Source organism: Lathyrus oleraceus, chromosome 5, assembly GCF_024323335.1.
Source record: "Lathyrus oleraceus cultivar Zhongwan6 chromosome 5, CAAS_Psat_ZW6_1.0, whole genome shotgun sequence".
Classification (NCBI taxonomy): domain Eukaryota; kingdom Viridiplantae; phylum Streptophyta; class Magnoliopsida; order Fabales; family Fabaceae; genus Lathyrus; species Lathyrus oleraceus.
Genome location: NC_066583.1, coordinates 29,277,050 through 29,297,257, shown reverse-complemented (window position 1 = coordinate 29,297,257; position 20,208 = coordinate 29,277,050). Strand labels below are relative to the sequence as shown.

Genomic DNA, 20,208 nt, shown 5'->3' with positions numbered 1-20,208 from the left:
AGGTTTGGTTGGAAGTGAAGGGGTTCATTCATGTCGTGATTATAGAGGCATCTTGGCCTAAGAAGATCCACAATTATCACAGAAAGATCCATTGGCAATCAGTGCAATCAGATCCTAGTCATTTTTGCCCTAAAACTAGGGTTTGGTATAAAATCGGTTTATTTATGATTCCTTGAGTGAAACTCATTTCCATGGCCCTCCACATGTCCACAAGGATCTACATGCAAAAAATCAGCTCTTTATTTAAGCCAGAGGTGCTTTAATTGATCAATGAAATCGGAAATCAGACAGATTGGGAAAAGTCAACTCTGGGGCCAGAAAAGTCAACTCCCGACATTTTGAAAGTGGAGTATCAAAATTCATGCCTAAGGGAGCCTATATGTGAAATTTGATCAAGGTTGGATCATGGATTCGTCATTTAATCAGGAGTTGGAAAAGTTACCAAATTTGGAAATAGTTGACTTTCCATTTAAGGCAAGTTTTATGGTTTTTTGCACCCACTTTAAGCCTATATTCCATCAAGATGCAAGCTCCATTTGAAAATTTCTCCAACATGAGAGTTGTTCCTCTTGTTCCAAGCTTTCTAGAGATATAAAGTTTGTTTCATTTGGATTAAAATTGAGAAAGTTATGTTTGGTCAAAGTAGGACTTTATTTTAGGACACTTAGAAACTTTTCTAAGTCCAAAATTTGCAAAATTTGTCAAGACTTATGAGACAGATTTCTTGCACTTCAAGGCATATTTTGGAAACACTTTCTTCATGACAGTTGTACCTTGTTACTTCCTCTTTCACACCTTTTTGGAACCACACCATTTGGATCATTGGTTTGGAAGATACACTCATCTAAAGTTGGTATCATAGGCTGAATTTTTTTGACAGCATTTAGGCCAAACTGGCCCAACCATTTTGCAGCCATGAAACCTGAACTTTATGGCCATTTTCCACCTCTCTCCACTCATCATTTTAACTTGTGTTCAACATGAAAGATGTTAAGTTTCATTCCCTCTTTCTACTGTTTGCATTGCCACCCCATTTGGATCATTGGTTTGGAAGATACACTCATCTAAAGTTGGTATCATAGGCTGAATTTTTTGACAGCATTTAGGCCAAACTGGCCCAACCATTTTGCAGCCATGAGACCTGAACTTTATGGCCATTTTTCACCTCTTTCCACTCACCATTTCAAGATGTGTTCAACATGAAAAATGTTAAGTTCCATGTCCTCTTTCTACTGTTTGCATTGCCTTGCCATTTGGACATGTATTCATAAAGATACAAGGTCTTAAAGTCACCTTGTTGGGCCATTTTTGTGCTGCACAAGAAAATCAAGTCTAACCAAAAACGACCAACACACCAATTTTTACCTCATTTGGCCATTTGCTTTTGGTTCACTCACTTAAGCTTTGCCATATTTAGCCATTTCTTTCCACACCTCACTTTTACACATTTTTGGTTCATTATGCACATAATCAAAAACAAATATTTCAAGCCCATTTACACACTTCAAACCCTACATATTTAAGAGCTTCTAAACCCTAGCTTGAAGGGTGGTGGCTGCAGAACTTTAGGGTAAGGCAAGTTTGGCTTTTATTTCATGTTGCATTCATCTTCTATTTCACAAACATTGAAGCACCATTGAAGAGCATCCCATTTCCCTCCATTCCTCTCATTCTAACAAGAAGCAGTGGACTTTCTCCACTAGGTAATCTTTTTATTTCAACCTTTCATGACCATATTCCATGTTTGTTCATGCTTTTGTCATATTTATTCATGTTTACTTCATGCTATTTTCCATTATGCCATGCTTGTTTCATGCAAATTTTTGTTGTTAATATCATGTTATGCTTGTCTTATGGACCCTTCATTGAAGCATGTTCATTAAACTTTAATTTTGAAACATTGAATTTTTGCCAAAATCCTCGCCTGAAGCCCCCTTGTTGTTCGCTTTTCTATATGTTAGAGTAATTATTTTTAACGAAACAAAGCACCATTGTGTTCTACATGTTTCAAACTTGAATTTTGCTTTTTATATCATCCCATTTGGAGCCTTGAGTTGTGAGATATGGGGATTTGAAGTTTGGGAAAATATGCTGCATTTCTCACGTTTTGGTGCATGAGCCTACCTTGTTGTCCATATTTCTCCATGATAAAGTTATTATTTTGCATGAAATAAAATACCATGATGTTCCTCTCATCTTGTACTCGAAGTTTGCTTTTTATATCATCTCGATTGGAGCACTGTAGCTCGAGTTATGCTAGCTGGAAAACGGATGTGATGTGTTGTATTTTCGCAAAACTACCTTACTGCATGTTGTTGTTTTCTTTTTTTCTTTCACGTTGCATGGAGAGTACATGCGTGGCACTCTCGTGGCCATTAGATGCTGCCCTCACTTCGAATCCTGGCCATGCATTTTTTACTTTCCTTTTTATTTTTTCTATTTTTATTTTATTATGTCACATTTAAGTGATCCGCATGGGCTTGGGCTTAGCACTGGATGTTATTCGCCCCCCCCCATATTCAAAGCCCAATTCCTTTTCTTTCTATTTTTTTTTAATTCATTTTTATTTTTTCTGTTTTCATTTTAAATTAATAAAATATTTTATTTGTTCATAAAAATACCAAAAAAATATTTTTTTACTTTCCTTAATATTTTATTTTATTTATTTAATTTTTATTTTCATATTTTATTTAATGTTAATATTTTATTTTAATTATTTATTTCAAGTGGTTCTTTTAAACATACATTTTTTCATTTATTTTATTTTCATGACTTAAAATTATTTTTAGATTCTGATTTTTGGGATGAGGGTTGACCAATGTCTCATGGTCAACCTGACCTTTTATTGGAATTTTATTTCCCATTTTCAATTTATTTAGGATTTATTTTTGACCTAGTTTGCATGGTCGACTTTTCATTTGACTTCTGTTTTATTTCAATTAATTTATACACTAATTTTCATTATTTTTGAAATCTTTTGGGGGGATGATGATGTCCTGACCCCACCTAACTCAATTTAATTTTTCATAATTTTTGTGATTAATTTACTATTTATTTGACATTTTTTTAAGTTGACTTGACTTTTCGGTTGACTTTTCTATGATCGATGTTTGACATAGGGATTGCTTAGGGCAATTGAAGAGATCTTTTGATCCTCCCTTGTTCATCTCATGTGCCACATATTAGAGGCTTTTCATCTTGATTTTATTTGATCCTTGCATCATTTCCCGATTAAATTATTCATTGATTCTTTGTGTGCATAATTTCACTTGTCTTATTCATCTGATATTTTTTATACTTGTTTCTTTCATCCATGTCTTTATTGTTTGATTGTTTAATATGTTTATACTTCTCCTACATTGTTTAATGCTTCATTATTTCATTCTTTGATTATTTGGATTGATTATATACTTGTTTATATCTTACTTGTTTGATTAACTGTGGCCTACTTGTATGTTGTATGAGGCGTATATTATTATTGTTTGATTGCCATGTACGATCCCCATTCATTACAAATGTATCCCTCTCCCATGAATTGTATAATGTTTATTTCTCTAATTCTTTATTCATCTGTTAATATAAGAAATAAAATGAACATCCGATAACCATTTCATAACAAGATCAAAACCTCGATCCAACGTCGAGTAATCATTTTCAAAACTTAACAGAACCAGCACGTATTCATCCATTTACCTTGTAAGTCGATTGCTTTATGCATCGTTATCAACCTTGTAAGTCGATTGCTTTATGCATCGCCATCAACCTTGTAAGTCGATTGCTTCATGCATCGCCATCTACCCTTATCCCTAGCACCTCTCCTTGCTCCATTCGTCGATTCTTGTTCTGTTTAGGTAGCACCCATTAGATAGAACTCTTTTGTATGATAACATAGGTAGGATTCCCATATCCTTTTGTATGATAACATAGGTAGGATCCTCATATCCTTTTGTATGATAACATAGGTAGGATTCCCTTATTCTTTTGTATGATGACATAGGTAGAATTCCCATATTCTTTTGTATGATAACATAGGTAGATTTCCCTTATTCTTTGCATGCTAACATTAGGTAGATATTCCCGTTTGTAAATCCTAACACTTAAGTACATATTGCATGACAACTCTAGGGCAGAGCTTCCCCATCTTTAGACCTTTCCGAGCGTCTCCGATCTTGTGGCATGTAGTCCGTTCTATTGCAAAGAGGTAACTGCTTAAGACTCGATTCAGCGAGCTGCGACACCTGCTGCTAGGATGTGAATACATTGCCCACTCTCCTTTGACACAACTGGTGTCCTCTTTTGTAAGTCCATGTTCAGATGGCAACCCCTATGTAGTCGAACTACGGCAACTCTGATTCTCATGTTCAGATGAGATACGTAGGCACAAGATGTGATGTCTTGCCGAGTTCCTTGTTAACTAACAACTAACCCTTGTTTGCTTTCACCCTCGTTGCGATTCTTTTCTCTCGCCCTCGTTGCGATTGAAACCTTTCCCTTTCTCCTGCCCTAGTTGCAATCGAGACCTTTGTTCCCGTAGTTAGCCGAACTACGGCTTGCTCTGATTCTCATTCCAGATGAGATACGTAGGCATAAGACGCGATGTCTTAGCGAGCACACTCCTCTTTAACCTATAGGTAGCCGAGCTACGAAGACTCTGATTCTCATATTCAGATGAGATACGTATGTAGTGGATGCGACATCCGTGCGAGTCACTTTCTTTTGACCCCTCTTTTAGTAAATAGTACATTAGATAAACCGACACCCTTTAGACAAGAACAACAAGAGTGGATCCCGTAGAGTACTACGAATGCGTAGGGGTGCTAATACCTTCCCTTCGTATAATCGAATCCCGAACCCAAGATTTGGTTGCGAGACCTTGTCTTTTCTTTTCCTTTTTCCAGGTTTACTTCGAGCGTTTCCCTTCCCTCATTTGGGATAAATAACGCACAGTGGCGACTCTTCTGTCATTCTTTTCTCGCCGGTTGTTTTTTCGCATACTATATTTTTTAGGCTGCGACACTTGGGAACCAGTAGTTAAGACTTTTGGATTAGTGGGAACCCTTGCAAAAAGAGCAGGTAAGGATGCATTATAATCTAATAAGATCCAAGGTAAGACAAAGCAAATATCATCTTAAATCCAGTCGACAAAAGTTACCTTGGTCTCCCAGGAAGCAGAAATCGTCAACTAGACAATGTGCCATGAGGGTGTGGTCTGTCGCATTCTTGTAATCGAGTGTCCATCACTCCTCAAAATCTTAAGTACAGTGGTAGGAGAGTGAATAGTTGAAGAAACCAAGTAAAACTGATTTCCTTTTTCAAACCTCATGGCAGTTTTCAAGCCACTTCTCGGTAGCATTGCCGGTGGAAAAGAAGAGGGCATTGCCTTCGGGAATGAAACACTTAGGAAGCGGTTGGCTTACACCAAACTTCCTGGACACCATAGACCGGTGGGTTCGAAGCAGGCAAGTAGAGTATCATGTATTTCTTGGAAGAGATAAGCCTCAACCATAGACCGGTGGGTTTGAAGCAGGCAAGTAGAGTATCATGTATGTCTTTTTCATCTTATGGGGATGGGTTAGGAAAAGGTTTCCTGAACCAGTCAAGACCATACTCCCGACTAGAAAATGATGTCATAGTTAAGGTGAAAGTTTTGCATCTATAAAACATATGGAAATAATCCTCAAAATTCTCCAAAGAGACAACCTTTCCATCATCAGGAGTAAGTTTAGTCAGCCTAAGACCTTTGACCCCCACTTCTGGGTTAGGAGGAACTTTGAATTTGAGGAGGGATCGAAGGTGGCATTAAGCCACAGTGGTAAAATTCAGATAAGGCCACCTATCTGAAGGTTGTCGAGGGTTCCCCCTTTTCTTCAAGTCTTCATAGGCCAACCCCAATGATTCGTATAGGCAAAAAAGGATTAACCTGCTCAGGCATATTTTTCTCCCTTCATGGAGGGACCCACTATTGATAGATGGATTAGGTCAAAAATGCCTAAATCCCTCAAAAAATGCTTCTTCTTCTCTTCTATCCTATTTAGCCATTTGATGTAATCAGTGTCCTCAATTAGAGGAGAAGAACATAACACTCTGTTCTTGAAGAAGTTGAAATTGAATGGTGCATCAATGAACACCAAAGGTTCGTAAACAAGGTAAGTTGGAAAGAAGTCCTTCACCATGTGAGGTTTCTTGATATACCAGGGTAGTGGACCCATGAACGCATGAACATAGTCAACAAGAGTGTATGGGATGAGGGAAACATGATACCATAAGTCCATTCTTCCATCCTCTATAGGAAGTTCAGAAACATAGATACAGTCGTTGACATATAATAATGCATCAATCTTAGCATCGAATGATGGATGAGACTGATATTTAGGTGCCATTATGGTAAATGAAGTTTCTCTTGAAGAGCTTAACAGAGACGAAGGAAAACTGTAAGGAAAAAATTATCAAGGTTTCTTCTTTTGTTTTAGTTTCAGGGAGATGGAAATGAAGAAGAAGAAAGTGTTGGGGTAGGATGTTAAATACCCAAAGAAGAAAACAATTTAGTTTTTCCCCTCTAAATGACTTTAGCCACGTGGCGTGCTTGATTCGACAGACGGCGTCATAAAAGTCAAGGGGAAAGATGAAAATGGAATTAAGAGAGTTTTTCTTAATTTCATTTTTATTTAAAGCTCATAGGAAATAGGGAGTGATCATGATCGATTGCACGTGCGTTTGTGACATGATGTTTTGGTGTAAAGTGGTAACAATGACCAGAGAATAATAATTAAATACCATGATGTTTCGTTGAAGTGACGTGTACAGACTACGAAAATAGTGTCGAAGGGCTACAAAAATGCCACATTTCTTCCATCTGATTATATGACCGGAAGTGACATTTTTTGGGGCATTTGTTAACTTGGGATTTTTTACTTAGTAGGAAAATTTAAATGAATGATGCATTAGTGAAATGCTAAGTGTTAACATTGATGGACAGAAGTCGACAATGGTGACACGTCGACTAAGACTTCCTGACTGACATCTTGAGATGTAGTTTGGAAAAATCTCAAGAGCAGATCTTGAGATTTAGTTTGGAGGAGTCTCAAGAACAGACCTGGGTAACCACTCGACACCCTGGCGAGGATGAGACTCTCAACAAACTCCAAAGACTTATAAAATCGAGGAAACCAAAGACAAAAGAGACTTAACACCTTCATCAACTACCTTCGACGAATAAACATTTACTAGTTCTTAAGAGCAGTTAGAGAGCGTGGGATAATGGTTTCAACAATTTCAAAGCTCCGACGACATGTAAATACGTTGGAAGATGAGTTGCACGTAGGGGTGTTCAAAACCAAGTCGGCCCAATAAAAAACCGCAAACCGAACCTAACCAAACTGAAAACCGCAAAAACCGCATTTGGTTCGGATTTGTTTAGGCCACTTTATGACAGAACCGCGCGGTTTGGTTCGGTTTGCGGTTTAGATTTTGAAACCAAACCAAACCAAACCAAACCGCGTTATTTACAACCCATTTATTTTACACCAAACCCAAGCCCATTTCTAAAGAAAGAAACATGAAAACCTAGGGTTAGCAACAGAAGAAGGCAAAGACAAAATCGTACACAGGCAAAGGCAAAGACAAAATCGTACACAGAAGAAGGCAAAGACAAAATCGTACATAGAAGAAGGCAAAGACAAATTAGTTTATCATCCAGGGTTTCTCATCTTCATCCTCTTCACATCGAAAGGTAAATCTCTCGCTTCCTCATGTTTCAATTTCGTTTTTCATCTCCTCTTCTCTAATATCCCTTCTTCTCTCTTTCTTAGATATGACTATTGAGAAGGAAGTCAGTTCTGTTGCCGAAAATCAGGTAAAATATAGAAATTATTCTCTGTAATTTGTGAGTTTTTAGGGAGATGGGTGAGTTCATAATTTGTGGTTAGTTGTCAATGATTGATTGGTTCAGTTTTATGATGATGTGACAATGTTAGTTTGGGTTCAATTAGTTTGTTCAGTTATGGTTAAAATGCATATCTGGTTTGAATCAATGGATTGTGATCTCATGACTTGTTGCTGCTCATTTATTTGTTGTTGAATATGTGACCATTGTTGAATTTCTTGTATTGGTTGTTATTGATATGTTATGTTAATGGACTTTTGTGAAGTTATTATGATACCTTGTATGATAAAAATTTTGCTGTCATGATGCTTTGTGATGATTGAATTGCTTGCCCTGTTGCATTGCTCTTGATTGTATTTACTGTTGCAGCCTTGATGAATGATGCTTTGATCTATTATGCTTGATGTAGAATGTTAGGTTTGGATATGTTGGCGACAACTGATGTTTTCCTGAGGGCTTATGAATGACAGGTTTGTTTGTATGATCATTGCAATTGGGTGCATGTGAATGGTTGCATTTCTTGTAAATGTTTGCATCATTAATATGATATTAGGTCTGCTATGTGCATATGCGGGGTGAAATGCTTGATGACAGGGTTGCAACATTATTGATGTGCATATGCATGGACTGGCTGGCTGCAATGTATGGCGCATAATTGTTGGTTGCTACAGCCTGTTGTGAAATTTTTATGCTTAGCATGATGATTGGAAATGTGCAGCTTGATCTGTTACATGTTATGATGATGTGTTAGGTCTGCTATGATGCTTGTTTCTGCAGGTTTTGTGTGGTGCTGCAGTAGGATAGCCATGGCTTGTTGCATTGAGCTTCAATGGGCTTGGTAACAAGGTTGTAATTGGTCTGATAGCATAGATGTTTGTATGTTAGGTTTTTTGTTCATGATTTCCTTTTATTGCCTTGGTTTGGTTTGGTCATGTATGGTGCATTGTTATGTCACTTGTTTGGTGCATTATTATGTCACTTGTGATAGGATATTAATTGAACTATGCATACTCAATTAAGTGCAGTTTAAATATTATGCAGTAAATTAACAAATAGTATATGTATATATATTTGCAGTCTGAAAATAATCCATCGATGGCGATGCCTACAGCAAATCCATCTCAAACTATTGATTTGGACAAACATGAAGATGGTAATGTTCAAAAGAAAAAGAAAAGGAAAGTTGGAGAAGTTGGTGATTCTAATGCTAATGATTCTAATGATGGAGATTCAGGTAAACAAAAACCTTGTAGGCCTAAATCTTGGGTTTGGGATCATTTTACAAGAGACACTTCGGGTACTCGTGCTAAGTGTAATTGGTGTACGAAGTCGTATGCTGCTGATTCACACAAAAATGGAACCACCAATTTAAATAACCATTTGTTGCATAAATGTAAAAAAATTCCCAAGAGTGTTCTTGATCCTACTCAAACCACTCTTAGCCTTCAAGAAGGCGGTAAAGGAACTAGTAATAATACACTTGTTGGTATCCATTTTGATGTTGAATTATGTAGACAAGCTTTAGCTAGAATGATAATTGTGGATGAGTTGCCTTTTTCGTTTGTTGAAAATGAAGGATTTCGTTATTTTATGAGTGTTACACAACCTAGGCTCCCACTTCCGGGAAGGATTTCAATTGCTAGGGATTGTTTGAGTCTTTACATGAGTGAAAAACATAAGTTTAGAGACTTGTTTACTAAAAAAAATCAAAGTGTCTGTCTAACAACTGATACTTGGACTTCCGTGCAAAATATTAATTATATGGTTCTTACTGCGCATTTCATTGATCAAGACTGGAAGTTGCGTAAAAGAATTCTCAATTTTTGTCCAATAACATCTCATAAGGGAGAGCTAATTGGGAAAAAGATTGAAAAGTGTTTGGAGGGTTGGATGATAGATAAGGTTTTCACCATCACAGTTGATAATCCTGCTTCAAATGATGTTGCTATCTCTTACCTAAAAAATAGAATGGAGGATTGGAATTCACATCCATTAAAAGGAGAGCATTTACACATCAAATGTTGTGCCCACATTCTTAACCTTGTTGTCAATGATGGGTTAAAGTTGAAGAAAATGCATTCTTCAATTTCCAAAATTAGGAGTGCGGTTCGATATGTTCGTCAGTCACCTAGACATTTAGATAGGTTTAGGACATGTATTAAAGAAGTTAGGATACAAGACAAGTCTACAGTGCAATATGATTGTCCCACTAGGTGGAACTCCACATACCTTATGCTTGAAAGCACATTGAAGTTTCAAAAGGCCTTTAAAAGATTAGGTGAGAAGTGTGTTGAGTATGCGATGTTGGAAGGTGGTATCCCAAATAATGAGGATTGGGATAATGCCAAGTGTTTTGTGAAATTTTTGAAGTTGTTTTTTGAAATCACTACAAAGGTGTCAGGTTCAACTTATGTAACATCTTCTACATATTTCATGGAACATTGTACGATATTGGGGGCATTGAAGACTTGGACGGAATATCATAAAGATGACCCATTACTTACAAATATGGCTAATTCTATGAACGACAAATATAATAGGTATTGGGGGGATGTCATAAAGATGAATAAGCTAGTCTTTATTGCTGTCATTTTTTATCCTCGGCGTAAGTTCCAGTTTATTCGGTGGGGATTGGATAAGTTTTATGATAAGGAAGTTGCTGATTCTCTGTGTGATAAGGTAAGGCAAACATTAAACAAAATGTTTGAAAGCTATAGTCTTTTCTTAAGTAAAGGCCAAGTCGAAAGTGATGTACAAGAAATAGAGCTATCAAAATTTGTTACATCTTCTGATCATATGGATGATCAATTTGAGAAGGACGTGGACGAAGATTCAAATTTAAATAAAAATGAAGTGGATTTGTATCTCATGGAGACGAGGGAGAAGAAAAGTCAAGATTTTGACATCTTGAATTGGTGGAAGGTAAATTCCACCAAATACCCTACTCTTGGTATAATGGCTAGAGATATCTTGGCTATGCCAATATCTACTGTTGCTTCGGAGTCTGCTTTTAGCACCGGGGGTAGAGTTCTTAGTTGTTATAGGAGCTCTCTTACACCAAACACTATTGAAGCTTTGATATGTGCACAAAATTGGTTAAGATCTTCCCCTTTGAAAGTGGATATTGAAGAGCACTTGGAAGACTTGGAGAAGCTCGAACAAGGTATATATAAATTTGTAAACTTTATTTGTTCATGATTCTATTTTATTCAATTGTTTGTTTTGTCTAACATTTGTTAATATATTTGATATATTTTTAGAAATGGCTCCGATCCCGCAACTAAATGAAGGATTTTCTGATATTGAATCTGATTAGTATACGTGCTTGAAAAAAAGGTATGTGTTTTAATATTTGCTTCCTTTTAAATTCCAGTTTAACCTTTTCTATCATTAGGACTTTCAATTTGGTTATGAGTTACTTTAAGTTGCTTGCTATATAAATGACTCGTCAATTAAGTTGCTTGCTAATTGCTATATGCAGACTCAATTAAGTGCAGTCTAAATATGAAATAGGAGTTAAACTACCTCAACTACTCAACTTTTAGTTTGGTGGGGTTGGCTAGAATATTGAGTGTGATTATTGAAAGTGTAGCGTTGTGGATATGGATTATATTAGCATGAGTAAATATAAGGCTACTAGATGATACTTATACTTGAAGATGACGTTGTTGTGGGAACATTGGTGGATTATTGCAGTCCATTTTAAGCTATTAAATTAGTGAGAAGAGTCCTAACAAATTCATGTCTAAAATCTAAAATTTATTGCTGATTGTTCATTCTACTGTGGATATTTTCCAGTTGCTTTTTCAAATTTTAAGATTTGATGATGAGTGTGGTTGATTGTATCTTCAGTATATTCATAAACAAGTTAAGTAGAATTATCTAATCCTTAAAAGAATGATGTGTAGGTTTACAAGGGTGCCATCGATTATGAAGAGGAAGTTTCATCTCCAGATGCCACCGGTTGTGAAGAGGTAGCTCCTGCTCCCATGGTTTCTTGTTTAAGTCTACAGAGACTAACCGTTTTGAACCTACACGAGCCATTTCTGTGTGGTGATGTTTTTATAAAAAAGAAACAGGTGTATATATGTAGGAATAGTAATAGTTATATATAACCTATTCTTTATTATCTTGTCATTACTTATGACTCAAAAATCAATATGTATCAAGAAACTTTAGATATATTGTATGTTTATATTAAGTTTTCTCCTTTTACTAAAGACTAGAATATTACTAGGACTTTCAATTTGACTGAATTTTGCATTTGTGAACAAACAGGATGGATGCTAGAAGACACATGAACCAATATTATTATGAGGATGTATGCTAGAAGACACGTGAACCAATATTATTATGAGAAAACAAACGCCATTGTGAACAAACATGAAGAATTATGAATTATCAACTATGTAGTTTTTTTTATGAACAAATAGAAAGTTTAATTGTAATTCATAATTCTATTTTTACAAATCTCTTTTTTATGAATACTATTTTTATAAGTTTGGTAATGTGTGAATTGTTATTCGGTAATGTTTATGTATGAATGATTTGATATTCATTTATTATTAATTATACATAATAAAACTATTGTAAAAAACCGCATCAACCGAACCAACTCAAACCGCATTGGTTTGGTTTGGTTTTTTTTAATCTTCAACCGAACCAAACCGCATGTTTTTTTCTGTTGCGGTTCGGGTGATTTTTAACATTAAAACCGCCCAAACCGCACCGCGAACATCCCTAGTTGCACGCATTTGAAGACATATCAATTCTTTAGGTGTAAACTCTAGGGAACAATTATCTTTAATTTAATATATATAGCAGACTCATATGTTGTAATAAAGGTCACAAATTTCATATACTTTCTTTATAGAACTGGAATACCCAAGGCAAAAAGTGAAACAATTTATGAGCAATTATGTGAGTCTGCGTCCTCTTTTCTTTGTATTTTTTATGTTTCCTTAATTGAAACATCCATTTATTTTGTCATTTACTTCATTTATTTAATGTTGTTTATTTTAAACTTCTTTTACTTTAATTCAAGCTTTATTGTCTTTAAAGTTTACTTTTACACTGTTTGCACCCAGATATCTATAGTCACATCTTATACGTGCTTTCTTGTAAATTTTTTTGCACAAAGCTATTCCCGAAATTTTTCGAGTTAATCTCAAAAACTTTCAAACTCATGATTGTTCACTAAAAACACTTGCGAACAGTGTCTCAGATTGCCATCTTCCTTGTAAAGCTAGTATAAACTTAGCATTAACTGAGTAAGACATGATTTCTCTAACATGTCCGAATAACATACATGTCAATATCTTTTGTCAATCATGATAAAGCTAGTGAAGAAAATAAAAGAAAAATATGAAATGAGGTGTGAAATAAATGATAGAAGGCACATCTATTTATACTAAAACAACACAATACACACTGACGACCGATGAATTAATGTCCCCATTAAAAAGTTATACACTGCCACCAATTGGACTGACAACATCGTAACGACAATCCAATTGGTGTCACCATTGAAAAATTAGATGAAATCGTCAATTCGTCTGGCGCCACCAAATTTGAATTTTTTTTTGAAAGTGTGGTAGAATAAAATCTTTTTTAAAACCTGAATTATATTAGGAATAAAATTCAAAACTTAAGTTATTTGGATAAAAAATTCTAAAAATGTAGTGCGGTTATCATTTATTTAATTCGGAATACATGATTGGATAGTGTTGATTACCACAAGAGGAATGCTATTATGAGACTGATTTTCTTACACAAACTCATATTAATCGCAATCTCATTTTTATTATCTTTAATGAAACGTTACTCTTCGCTAGCAAACAGGTAATAGCACGGTGATTTCAGAAGTTCAAGAGTACTAGTATTTAACTTGCACCTTCATTCCCAATTCAATCATTTTTCATTCATCTCTTTCTCCGCCATAGCGTATCATGAGTGCCCTAATCGCACCTCTGAAATATCCCGCTGCTCGTAGAGACGACACCGTCGTCGACGACTACCACGGCGTCAATGTCGCCGACCCCTATCGATGGTAACAATAATCAAACTCAATTTACTATTTCAATCATTCTTTTTTTTCTTCTTTTCAATTAATGATTATATCTTTTGGTTTTTTGAAGGCTCGAAGATCCTGATGCTGAAGAAGTGAAAGAGTTTGTTGAGAAACAAGTTCAACTCACCAATTCAGTGATCGCAGAATGCGAAACAAGATCGAAGCTTAATGAAAGAATCACCAAACTGTTTGATCATCCTCGTTATGATGCTCCGCTTAAGCGGGGCGATAAGTATTTTTACTTCCATAACACTGGTCTTCAGCCTCAGGATATTCTCTATGTCCAGGTTTGCTATTGAGAATTACAAATTAGTTTCAAGTTAGTTACAAATTCGTTTCCAGTTAGTTACAAATTGGTTACAAATTCGTTTCCAGTTAGTTACAAATTCGTTTCCAGTTAGTTACAAATTGGTTACAAATTAGTTTCAAGTTAGTTACAAATTGGTTACACTAGATGAGAGTTAGCTATTAGTTGCAAGTTAGTTACAAATTGGTTACACGGGATGGGAGTTAGTTATTAGTTGTGGGAGTTAGTTATTAGTTGTAGGTTAGTTACAAATTGTTTACACTAGATGAGAGTTGGTTATACTCTTTGTCTAAACGAGTCTCATTTTTATCTATACAAAGTTTATTATATTTTTTATATTTTCTCTCTGGTATAGTTTTGATAGATTCTATCAAGAATTTTAACAGTTTATGAGATGTTCACGGCTCTTCCTAATAGCTTAGGAAAACAATTTGACATGTTTTCTCTTTTATTATAGAGATAGCTTTTAGATAGGAACTTATATGATATATGATAATTAAGTTGTTTCGAAATAGGGTCTCATCTCGGTTATCTTTTCATTTTTTAGGATAGTTTGGAGGGAGAGCCAGAGGTTTTGCTTGATCCCAATGCCTTAAGTGAAGATGGAACTGTGTCGTTGAACACATTTTCTGTGAGTGAAGATGCCAAGTACTTGGCTTATGCGCTTAGTTCCAGTGGTAGCGATTGGGCGACTATCAAAGTGATGCGTATTGAGGACAAGACTGTTGAGCCTGATACTTTATCATGGGTGAGTATGGCATTATGCATTTGCTAGAAATTGAAGCAGACATATAGAGAGAACATTGATGATTGTTAATATTTTGTTTCAGGTTAAATTTTCTTCTATTAGTTGGAGTCATGATGGCTTGGGTTTCTATTATAGCCGCTATCCAGCACCCAAGTAAGTGATGTTCTATGCTTACATTCTTACTAGGAAGGGCATGTTTTGCAATTGCATTTGACTTACAAGTTCAGCAAAGTATAAATATGGAGTGTGTTGTTTTCAATTTGATAGTCCTGGTCAAACATGATTTGAATAGGTGTTACTATTATCAATACGGAGATCTTGTGGATCACTTATGTATGATTGTACTTGGTACTTGTAGGATTATGTTTATGGTTTGTTGATATGAAATATGAATTTATTATTTTGCTTTTACACTGTAGAGATGGAGAAGTGGTAGATGCTGGGACTGAGACAAACTCTAATCTTTATCATATGCTTTATTATCATTTTTTGGGTACGGATCAAGAAGGAGATATTTTGTGTTGGAAAGATCTTCAAAACCCTAAATATACAGTTGGAGGAATTGTTACTGATGATGGGAAGGTGCTTTATTATTTGTCATTGATTTAGAATTATCTGATATTGTATTTATTCTGTTTATGTGCGTAGAAAATAAGAAAACGTACAACCGATGTCTCCGTGCTTTTAGTAATTTTACTAACATCAGTGTAGTTGATGATTCACTGGTTTATGCCCTGCCCCATTTATGTTTTTGAGGAGGCATCTATTTAGATCTCCCTGATTTAACATTAAAATTTCTTGCTTTAGTAGTTTCCTTTGGGATCTTGTCTCTACTATATTGCTTTGCATAATTTTCATTTCAGCACTGTGGTTTTGTTAAGCGACTGAGTTTATTTATTTATTAATTTTTTTTTTGAGGCAAGTGACTGACTACTATACTGTAAAACTGTGAAAAAATGTGTTTGCTCAAGTGTCTTGCCATAAAAACCTGAATATTTACTCTAATTTTGAAATTTCTTATTTAACAACATATTAAGGTAAGCAACTCGTTTCTTTGTAATTTTAGTACATATAGTTCCGACAGAAGATATATTCATCACATAGCATTATTAGAAGGTTGAAGGATATAATGTTAAGTTCATGACATTGTAATCCAAGGAATGGTAGTGACTAGTGAGTATACTTTGATTTTTCTTTGTCAAGCACAATAAATAACAGAGGTATAATGAATTTTATGCATATGGTTTTAATTTTTGAATCTGAATCTCTTTTTACTTATGATGCAGTATCTCCTCCTCTATATTTCAGACGGGTGTGATCCAGTTAACAAACTTTACTACTGTGACATAACTAATCTTCCCAGCGTATTTGAAGGTTTTCGTAGTGATGATTCCGTCCTCCCTTTCATCAAACTTATTGATAACTTTGATGCGAAGTACGACTACATTGCAAATGATGACACCGTGTTTACATTTTTAACTAATAAAGATGCTCCTAAGTATAAACTAGTCCGAGTAGATTTGAAGAAACCAAACACATGGGCTGATGTTCTTCAAGAGTCTAAAAATGATGTACTTGAGTCGGCATGTGCTGTAAATGGTAACCAACTGATAGTTAGTTACTTGAGTGATGTGAAGCATCTCCTACAAGTAAGAGACTTAAAAACAGGTTCGTTGCAGCATCAACTGCCAATTGACATTGGCACAGTTTATGGCATTTCTGCACGGCGTGAAGATAATGTGGTTTTCTTTAGCTTTACAAGCTTTCTATCTCCCGGTATCATTTATCAGTGCAATCTGGGAACCGGGATTCCTGATCTGAAGATATTTCGTGAAATTGCGGTCCCTGGGTTTGATCGCTCTGAGTTTCAAGTCAATCAGGTAAATAAAAGTCTCTGATGCTGGAAAGTCGTAACGCTGTTAAATAGGCTGTTTTGAATTCCATTGTTCGATACAAAAACAGGCATGCAGATTTGTCACATTGTTAAACTGTTTTGAATTCCTTTAGTCTGTATGTGTACATGCATGCTATTTCTTTGAGTCTGTATTTTTGTTTTTCGACTTGGTTTTTCTATTTTTTCATGTGTTTTCCACATTTCAGGTTTTTTTCCCTAGTAAAGATGGTACCAAGATCCCAATGTTCATTGTTGCGAAAAAGGGTATTATTTTGGATGGTTCACACCCGTGTCTATTATATGGATATGGTGGTTTTAACATCAGTATCACACCGTCATTTAGTGTTAGTCGCATTGTACTCACAAAACATTTAGGTTTTGTTTACTGCGTTGCGAATATTCGTGGTGGTGGAGAATATGGGGAGGAATGGCATAAAGCAGGTTCCCTTGCTAAAAAGCAGAATTGCTTTGATGACTTCATTTCTGCAGCCGAATACCTTGTATCCACTGGTTATACTCAATCCAGAAAGTTATGCATCGAGGGTGGAAGCAATGGCGGACTTCTTGTTGGTGCTTGTATAAATCAGGTCTGATTCATTTGCTTTATTTATCCATTTGTAGGTTCCACTTTCCATTCGACAGCTCTCTCTATTTATGTTAGATTTCCCTTTCCTCCTTGTATCTGTACAGAGACCTGATCTCTTTGGCTGTGCATTGGCTCATGTTGGCGTTATGGACATGCTGCGGTTCCACAAATTTACCATAGGTTTGTTTAAATTTTTTATGTCGAGTAGTTTGTTTTAACAAACGTCACTTACTAATTGATTCTAAATTGTTATTTAGGTCATGCTTGGACCTCAGATTATGGTTGTGCAGACAAGGAGGAAGAGTTTCATTGGCTAATCAAGTGAGTTTTATCCAATCCTAAAATCTCAAGGATAAATTTCAATAGTTAATGAAAGAAGTCCTATATTTAATTTCCTTATTTTCTTTAATTTATATTAGTGCAATTAATATAAATATAATGATAGGATCAGGTTTGGACAATTCACATATGAGGATGGACCGAAAGATTGCTTATTAAAATTGGAAGACATATGACTTGAGTTCTCATAATATAGATGCATAATAGACAGAGAAATAGGAAATACTAAAATCATCTATGATGTCTTAAATATCTGTGAGACAGTCCCTTTGCTGAACTTTTGATTAATATCCCTTTGCTGGACTATTGTACAATCACCAGCCTTGGTCCCCGATATCATGTCCATTTTGATTGTTGTTTTCTTTTCCCAAAGTTCATAAGCTACATATGCATATTCTTGTCTGATAAGTAAGTTGTTAGAGGAGTGCTATGAACACTCTTCTTTTTAAGACTCTCTAACACACTTTTTTTATTGGGTGAAACACACGTGAGTCTCTCACTTAGGAAATTGATTCCACATAAAGTGATATGACCCATATACATGCATGTTCTGGTCTGATAAGTTGTTAGAGGAGTGCTATGAACATTCTCTTTTAAACACTCTAACACTAACTCTTTTATTGGGTGAAACACACGTGGGGTTTTCACTTTGGAAATGGATCCCACATAAAGTGGTAGTATCCACTCACAAGTGTTTCACTCAATAAAAAAGCGAGTGTTAAAGAGTGTTGGTAGCATTCCTCTAAGTTGTTATGATATTTAAATAAGAGATAGTGTCACTTGACCGATGTTAATTTTATATAGGATGACTTGGTTTTCTCGTGCTACTGCCGCATGATAAAGTGTCTCTTTTAATATAATAGAGGACAATAAAGCACTCAATAAATGTCAAAAAGATGGCAATAAATGTCTGAAGCTAAGTCTCACTCGGTGGTCTACATTTCGTGATAGTTCCCTAATTATTCCTTAGGGGGAATGATTGGTTGGTGTAAACTCACATATTTTAGTAGAGCCTAGACTGCATGGTATTAATAGTTCTTTGCTGGCATAAGTGGAGAATACTCATTACCATTTTATCCTCCTATTTTGATGTTCATCTGGAAAAATGTAAATACAAATACATCTGCTTTCATCATGTTGTTTCTCAACCATGTTTTGAAAGACAGTTTGTTGAAAGAATTCCTGTGGTTTATTTGTTTCGATAAACAGTTTTGGTTTTTATGTTTTGAAAATATGATTCTGTTATCTACTGCTCTAGGTACTCACCATTGCATAATGTCCGGCGACCATGGGAAGAGCATCCTGACAAGTCAGTTCAGTACCCACCAACCATGCTGTTGACCGCAGATCATGATGATCGAGTTGTGCCACTACACTCATTGAAGCTATTGGCGGTTAGTGAGCTTCATATATGAATACAAGTATAGATTGAAATCACAACTTAACTTGTATTTATTGAATTATATTGCAAACCAAAGAATAAGTAGTTATAAACTAATTAAATTAACAAATAGTTGTTCCATAGGGAGGATTGATGGCCACTCTCATTTGACCACTTTGTTCGAGAATTGTTCCAATTGTTGCAGTGTTCTACCGTATTTCTTCTTATCTTATCTTATCTCTCTCTCTCTATCTCTCTCTAACACATTTCCAATTATTGCAGACCATGCAGTATGAGCTATGCAGTAGTTTAGAGGAAAGTCCCCAAACAAACCCTATAATTGGTCGCATTGACTGCAAAGCTGGACATGGAGGAGGTCGTCCAACACAGAAAATGGTAGAAATTATGGTTTTGGGTTGATTTACCTTTTTACACATTCTATATATTATGCCTGTAGCTGATTGATTATATACATTTATCAGATCGATGAAGCTGCTGATCGATTCAGTTTTATGGCTAAAATGTTAGAAGCACATTGGATTGAATAGAGAGCTCGCTTGGTCACAAAGTATACAGGTTATTTGAGAAGTGGAGGTTATGATTAAGTTACCGTGCTATCATACCCAATTGAATTGTTTGTCATTTATTTTCAATTACTTTCACATTAGATATTTTAAAGTTGTTAAAAAAAACATTGCTACTTAGATGTGGTAAACTTCAGTTACTTTAACCACTCCGGAATGTGATGACATACTTACTACTCAATATGAATAATCTTTTCACATTGGATACTAACTATGTTATTATAGAGGACCAGTTTGCTTTAGTCTTAAAAAGTGATCATTTTCTTAATTCTCAATGATTTTTAATAAAAAAAAATTGATTTAATATATTGATTTACAAATTAGTTCTCAATGATTTTCACATGTTTATAAACGTTTAAATCCCAAACAAAGTCTTAATCAATGTTCCTCTAACAACTTCAATCCAATAATGAACAA

At 35.4% G+C, this 20,208-nt stretch overlaps 1 protein-coding gene across 1 annotated transcript; it reads left to right on the top strand.

The window, feature by feature from the left end:
- The first annotated feature begins 13,651 nt into the window (after positions 1 to 13,651).
- Positions 13,652 to 20,002, top strand: LOC127079778 (uncharacterized). The gene is made up of 12 exons (XM_051020146.1): positions 13,652 to 13,931; positions 14,020 to 14,239; positions 14,807 to 15,007; positions 15,090 to 15,160; positions 15,427 to 15,589; positions 16,294 to 16,887; positions 17,108 to 17,488; positions 17,592 to 17,667; positions 17,745 to 17,808; positions 19,085 to 19,220; positions 19,490 to 19,603; positions 19,690 to 20,002. Exons 1-12 carry the CDS (start codon positions 13,831 to 13,833, stop codon positions 19,753 to 19,755), a joined length of 2,187 nt encoding a protein of 728 aa, XP_050876103.1. The 5' UTR covers positions 13,652 to 13,830; the 3' UTR covers positions 19,756 to 20,002.
- The last annotated feature ends 206 nt before the right edge of the window (positions 20,003 to 20,208 follow it).